This window comes from Chiloscyllium plagiosum, unplaced genomic scaffold (assembly GCF_037043375.1).
Source record: "Chiloscyllium plagiosum isolate Xiang-an unplaced genomic scaffold, Cpla_swu_hap1 HiC_scaffold_36, whole genome shotgun sequence".
In the NCBI taxonomy this organism is placed as follows: domain Eukaryota; kingdom Metazoa; phylum Chordata; class Chondrichthyes; order Orectolobiformes; family Hemiscylliidae; genus Chiloscyllium; species Chiloscyllium plagiosum.
In genome coordinates, this window is record NW_028270174.1 from 18,109,470 (window position 1) to 18,116,879 (window position 7,410).

General features: G+C 41.1%; 1 protein-coding gene across 1 annotated transcript; it reads right to left on the reverse strand.

Annotated features, from left to right (window-relative positions):
* exosc3 (exosome component 3) lies at positions 1–7,003 on the reverse strand. Its single transcript, XM_087980010.1, has 4 exons — positions 6,776–7,003; positions 5,126–5,275; positions 432–583; positions 1–357 (listed from the first exon to the last, which is right to left on the reverse strand). Exons 1-4 carry the CDS (start codon positions 6,992–6,994, stop codon positions 150–152), a joined length of 729 nt encoding a protein of 242 aa, XP_087836136.1. The 5' UTR covers positions 6,995–7,003; the 3' UTR covers positions 1–149.
* Positions 7,004–7,410: the final 407 nt, after the last annotated feature.

The following is a 7,410-nucleotide window of genomic DNA, read 5'->3' on the forward strand; positions in this document are numbered from 1 at the left end:
TATTTTATAACCAAAATATTTATTAGTTATCAAAACGTCAGACAAACTGTTCATGTTATAATCGAAATCATTTTTCTTCCAGTGTTTGTATCTTCAAGGACATTTATCCAAGTTCAAAACACTCATATTGAATATGATGAGTCTTGGATTTATGGCACATTTTCTGACAGTTTTTTGAAGACATGTCTCCTTTGTTCCGCAGTCATGTTCCCACAACTTTCCAATACATTAGCCACTAATAACGTATGCTTCAATGTTCTGGCTTTTACCCATATCCGTCCATTCATTCCAACCACTACTTCAAATGGGTACAATTCCCCGAGGTTCTTCATGACGTCACAGTTTGGAGAAAGCAGCCTGAAATTCAAAATGTAATTAAGACAGTTCACTGGCAGTAAAGAGCTCAGAGTCTTGACAAATTTGTGACATACTTGCGTGCAATACTCAGTGAAACTTTAAATAATAATCCATCTGGTCCAATCACTCCCATCCCATTAGATCGGCCACAGCTGTCAATGCAAACCAGTTCTGGTTCCATATCTTTATTGGCCACAACAAACTGTGCAAAAACAAGATCTCCAACCTAGAATAATGTATAAAGGAAAGATTTTAAAAAAACTTACTATTTAAAGTATGCATATTATTTATAGTTAATATTTGTGATCATATAATTTGGCATGTTTTAATGTTATTGCCAATATTAAATCAACTCAGATACACACAAAAAAAAACAAGTCAGTTGTTCTCTGTTTTTTTTCTACAGCAAGCCCTTATTTCTAGATTTTGCATGTAACTTCTTTGCATCAATTCCGAGAGACTCCCCTACAACTGAACATGTATTGTCGAATCAATCACCACCTCTAGCTACCTTAGCTTTGCTTTACCCCCCTCACCATGTGAAAACAAGGTTTTTTAAAATTTGAAGCAGAACTTGACATTACTGTGGGAATAGTAGGGAGTTTGATATTTCACCATGAGTTCAATTTAGTTCAGGTCGAAATATATTCAGTTAATCTAAAATATAATCCTGCCCAAGTGTGACCACAATAGACTTTTCTTCCCTTAATATCATGTGACTTCACTTGCTTCACTTGACAAAGAAAGAGAAAGATTTCAGAGAGCTACACTGCAAGAACTTTCAACCTCCAAGGTTGAACAGGCTCACTTTTTCCCCCCCAACTTGAATATTAATCAGAAGGCTTTGGTTAACAAAAGGAAGGCTGGAAGAGATTTACTGTGGAAAGTGAGGAGAAAAAGGAAATATAGGAGCTGTTCTACATTAGCTTTGTTTTAATTTTGAGGTTTAGAAGCGACAATGACTAAATATAATTATTAACTTTGTAACAATGTTTACATTTATGATTGTATAATCCTTTGAATTAAATTACTTTAGACTATGTAGGGACTGAATGTACAAGGATAATTCACCACCTCACTTTATATACTGCTCATTATGCACTTACACTTCTTGCTATTACCCAGGTTTTAAATTTGTTGGTATTAGAACTTTGCAACCTTTTGTTATTAGAATTATAGATTCAAGGTTACATGCAACTTTTCACTACATCCATTTTAAAAATTAAGAGACTCATTCCAGGCATCCACATCCACAGATCAAACATCCAAAATCATGGAGAAAAATATCACCTAGCAGTTGGGCATCTAACACAAGCATTCACTGACAAGGAGTTTGATTTAATGAGGCACTCTTACAATTAAGCAAAAACTGAGACAATGAGCTCACATAACAGCTTATGTGAGCCCCTATCCTAAATAACTGGGCTAAGATGGCATAAAACGTTTAATGGTAAGCTATAAAATTTGATGAACGGACAGGTAAAGCTATATGAGCTAGGATTACCTCACTGGTAAATCACAAGTTAAAAGACTAAACTGATCTGCTTCTGTGGTACAACTGTTCAGCGTGTTTCACTATCACTAGATTGGTAGCTTGAAATCACCCAAGGGCAATGTCATCACTTCATCAGCAATCACAAGCACTTAGATGTGAGCCGTTCATAGATAAAGAAAAAATGTTTAGAGTTCTTGAATGCACTAATTGTGCTCCTACTTCTGAGCCAGAAGGCCTGGGCTCAGGTCTCATTTCAAATGCGTGTAACAAAACTTCTGAAGAGGTTGATTAAAAATACCTAACATACCAATCAATAGATAATGAGAAGTGATGTCAGTAGATGACTATTCTTTTTAAAAAAAAACAAACAAATTGAGCATTCACCACCTAATTGACTCGGAACTATGGATGCATCAGTAAACCAATTAAGAATTTGATTATACCATGCCTGGACCAGAATTCAGATGCATCTCTGAGCAAAGGTTACCTCCGATTACAACAGGATCTTGGTGAGACGGGCCAATGGGCTGAGAAGGGGCAGATGGAGTTTAATCCAGATAAATGTGATTTTGAGAAAGCAAATCTGAGCAGGACTTATACACTTCATGGCAAGGTCCTCGGGAGTGTTGCTGAACAAAGAGACCTTGGAGTGCAGGTTCATAGCTCCTTCAAAGTAGAATCACAGGTAGACAGGATAGTGAAGGTGGCGTTTGGTATGCTTTCCTTTATTGGTCAGAGTGTTGAGTATAGGAGTTGGGACACCATGTTACAGTTGCACATGGACGTTGGTTAGATCACTGTTGGACTATTGCGTGCAATTCTGGTCTCCTTCCTATCAGAAAGATGTTGTGAAACTTAAAAGGGTTCAGAAAAGATTTTCAAGGATGTTGTCAGGGCTGGAGAGGCTGAATAAGCTGGGGCTGTTTTCTGTGGAGCAAAGGCTGAGGGGTATGGATAGGGTAAATAGACAAAGTTTCTTTCCTGGGATGGGGGATTTCAGAACTAGAGGGCATAGGTTTAGGGTGAGAAGGGAAAGATATAAAAGGGATCTAAAGGGCAACATTTTCACGTATAGGGTGGTGCGTGTATGGAACGAGCTGCCAGAGGAAGTGGTAGAGACTGATGCAATTGCAACATTTAAAAGGCACTTGGGTGATACAAGAATAAGAAGGGTTGAGAGGGACATGGGCCAAGTGCTGGAAAATGGGACTAGATTAGGTTAGGATATCTGGTTGGCATGGACGAGTTGGACCGAAGGGTCTGTTTCTGTGCTGTACATCTCTAATGACTCTGACTATAACTGGAGAAGTGTAAAGAGATACCAGTATTATAAACACCACACAGATGTGATGCGTTAACTTGTCAGAGTTAAAAGTCCAGGGTGATCAAGGAGTCCTGATTAAACCCACTGACTGCCCACTTCAATGTGCGGAGATGAGATTTTCCTGAAGAAATCTCACCCACATCATTAATCAGAATATTAGGATTGTTTTGTCAGTTAAGAGCAATTTACCTCTTCACCTCCTTTTGCACTGTATCCAAATGTTAAACTAGAAGAATTAACAAATGGGGTTTGGGATGTGCTAAGAATCGATCAGTTGAATTTATGCACAAACAAGCAGAGGAAACTCCACAGCTCATGCTGACCATCTGTATGCGATTTATAAACTGGTTCAGGTATCACCACAGAAATGTAGGAATTGATGAAGAATCATTCAAGGATATTTATTTAAGTGATTTGACTCATTCCCTTAGGAAAGCATTATGTCGTGTTATTAATATATACAATGATTGGATGGAAATCAGAACAGGCAACAGATGCCTCTAGGTTTAGAAAGGATTGAAACTGCACCAGGAAACGTAAAAAGAAAGACGAAAACCATGCAAATAAATGAGGGATCAAGTAAATTTCCTGCAGCAACCCCTTTCAAATGTTATTATTGTAATAGGTCAGGACACACATTGAGTATAGGGCACCAAGGAGGTAAGAAATTTGGGGCAGGAAGTGGACTTGGCAGAGTCCAATCCAATCTGATCAGTACAAAATAGGAAAGGGCCTCGAGGACTTCAAAATGACCAATCTGATTATATTCAGCATTGTCTGAATGGGGATAAGTTTGAAGTTTTGGCAATATTGTTCTTCACGTGCAGGTAATGGCCACTGCACAAGCTCAGCAGCAAAACTAGAGATCAGTTAACTCATGAGTTGCATCCGATCCCTCACCTCCAGAACAAGGGGAGCAGAACACTGATCGACCAGGACAGCCTCAAGTGCTCTGAAGAACCCACAGCAAACACAGAAGACTGGCAGCCACAGCTCCACTGCCAAGAGGCCAACAGCGATCAATGACAATCCATGCTGACTCTTCAGCGGCTGAAGTTTTTGTGGTCACTAAAAACATGATTGTAGATATTTCATCCCAATGTTCAAATTAATGGCAACAGATAGCATGTAAGCAGCATCCTCTGATTTGAAATCTCCCTAACATTAATTATATCAACTCCAAGAAAACTATTAACATACCTTGAGAAATTCTACAAACCTGAAATTCTTAGAAGGCATGGACATAGCTGGTATTATTCAATTGAGGACTTAACTTGTGAAACGGCCTAAGGTCTGCATGTGAATACTTTATGTATTAAAAAAAAACAAATGTGAATTTAATTCATCCATTTAATTGTTAGCACAAGACGTACCAGTATTCATATTGGTCCAATTTCTACATTAACAGTAGATGTTGAATCTTGATTGCACCAGCTCCTGTGTCAGAGAAATGATTGGTGTGGACAAGGCAAATCTATGAATCTGCATTCAGCAGCCCAGATTTTGGTCTTCTTGCTATTGAAGGGGCATGTATATTTCATAAAGTTCATATACACCTGAAAATTCCTTTTTAGAACGGCGATGTTAATCTGAAAATGGTTAAAAATTCTTTCCTAAAACCGGTGATCATTATGAACCCGAAGGGTCATGCCCGTAACGTCAAATCTCTCTTGCTCCTCGGATGCTGCCTGACCTGCTGTGCTTTTCCCAGCGCAATGTTTTATCAACTCTGATTTCTCCAATATCTGCAATCCCCATTGTCTCCTAGATACTTATGACCCTGGTCACCTTGTTGCAGTGGGTAGGTCATTCACTTCTATCAAGCTAAACCACTCACATCACTGAAGAACTCTCAAAACTACACAAAAATAAATCAATCTGCAGCTTAAGCATTAAAGATTACAATATTAAAATGTACTTATTAAAGCTTTACAAAAAACTATTCTTACTTGGACATTTGGTCGATTTCGTTTCGTAGCTCCTTCAAATGCTAAATATGACAATGAAGCTTGTTCACTTCCTCCAACATCAACTTTGAATATATCACCAGACTTTGTAGTCACAACTCCGATCACGTATTCTCCTTTAGCTGGTACATACTGAAAAAAACGCAATAAAATATTTGTAAATTCTTTTCCAATAAAATCTGCTCTGCATTAAGTTATAACTAAGTTATAGTTACAAATTCTGGAATAATGCAGCTGAATTTCTTAACTGTACACCAAGCAGCAAATAAATATTGGCAATAATGGAAATCTCTGCTTAAAAATCACCAAATTGTCCACGCAGTATTCTCAGGGTACCAGGTAAGTATTATTTAAGGCATGCATATCTACTTTGACCCTGGGAGCTTTTGAACCACAGCAGCCATCATAAAATCTAAAATTACCATGAATTTAACTCAAAACACAAGTTATTCACATAATTCTTCTGTGCTAATAAGCTGACTAAACTTGAGTTCTGAGGAGTTCCTGTACCTAATACATTAACTCTTCCTTCTCTTCACAGATGCTGCCAGACTTGGTGAGTTTTTCTAGCAATTTCTGATTCACATAAACTTTAGTAGTACCTTCCACATACTTTAAGGCTAAAGTCTGGGAAACAATCAAATTCCATCTCCTTATTTGCATGAATTTCTCAATAATTTGATTTAGAGACTCTTGTGTATCAGAATGAATTATCATGTCTTAACCAATCAGGTAACCAGAAAACAAAATTAAACACATGGGCTAGGGAGAGGAAAGGTAAAATAGCTGAATCTAATTTGACTTTGATCAGTACATGTCTACTCGCACCTCTGGAACTGCTCAAAGGATAGGAAGTTGATTTTCTCTTCATACACCATGGAATGGGTAAGCAAATCAGTTTGTAGAAGTGCTATGATTCATGAATAAACAACTTGAGTTCCACTGTAGTGCTCCTGCCTTAATCCCTACACCCAATACACCTCCCTCCCGACCATAAAAACCAAAAGAACTACAGATGCTGTAAATTAGAATCAAGAATATAAATTGCTGGAAAAGCTCAGCATGTCTGGCAACATCTGTGGAGAAAAATCAGTGTTAACAACACCCTAAACATTAACTCTGACTTCCCTCTACAGATGCCGCCTGACCTGACTGGAGACAAAAACAAACTGCAGATGCCAGAATCCAAAGTGGACAGGCAGGAGGCTGGGAGAACACAGCAAGCCAGCAGCATCAAAAGTGGAGAAGTCAACATTCCAGGTATAAAGCCTTTCTTCAGGACGAGCCTTTCCAGAAATTTCAGGTTTAGTTCCCTCCCCACCATCTCCTTCAGTGCCAACACCTCACAAGTTCCAGTACCCACTCCCCTAGTCCCTCTACCCCTGTGACCTCTGTAGCCCCATGACTTCCAGCCCGTAATCTGTTGAGGAGTTCCAGTACCCCCCAGAAACGATTCCCCTTTCCCCTAGTGACCCCCCAGGTCTATGTGCCCACGCCGCCTGGCCCTCCACTTCCCCGGGCTTATACTGCTCCAGTATCCCCACTCCAGGGCCCATTGTACCCATCCAAGGCCTGGCACCATCCAATCCATCCACCCACCGACCGACCACAGGGTGGCCCGGCTTCCCTCACCCGCTTCTGCTGCGACTCCACCCAGTAGACCGAGGGCTCTTTCTGCCGGAGCACGCCGGACTTGCAGGCCACCAGAGCTTGTCCGGACAGCTGCCCGCAGCCCTGGCGCCTCAGGCCGGGCCCGCACAGGACCCTGTCCCCGGAGTTGGGCGGGAAAGTCAGCAGGTCCCCGGGCAGCACCACCTGAGAGACGGCCTCAGCGGCGGCTCGCTCCATCATCGCCGGAGGGGGGGGCACGTGACTAAGCACGTCCATGCGTCACCGCGCTACGCGTAACGCCAGCACGCAGGCCCCGCCTCTTCACGACGTGTCCGGGATTGCAATGACGTCAGTGTAGCCGCCTCTTCATGACGTTAGCGTGCCTCTCGCCACCACCGCCCTGATCCTGGACAAAAACAACAAAGTGCATTTGGATAGCCTCAGGTGGGGAGCAATCGGCTGCAGTCAATTCCCGATTGATTGATTGCCACATGGACCGAAATACAGTGAAAAGCTTTGTTTATGAGCACCACAGGTAGATCATTGTAAGCAAGGATAGGTTGCTGGCAGGTGGGAGCAGATTGGGTTGAGATATCTGGTCGGAATGGACGGGTTGGACCGAAGGGTCTGTTCCGTGCTGTACGTCTCTATGTACG

Coding starts and splice junctions, on each gene's coding strand:
- exosc3 (XM_087980010.1), bottom strand. CDS start 6,994: ATGATGGAGCGAGCCGCCGCTGAGGCCGTCTCTCAGGTGGTGCTGCCC. Junction 5,276..6,775: donor TGGAGTCGCAGCAGAAGCGG/GTGAGGGAAGCC, acceptor CGTTTTTTTCAG/TATGTACCAGCTAAAGGAGA. Junction 584..5,125: donor GAAATCGACCAAATGTCCAA/GTAAGAATAGTT, acceptor ACATTATTCTAG/GTTGGAGATCTTGTTTTTGC.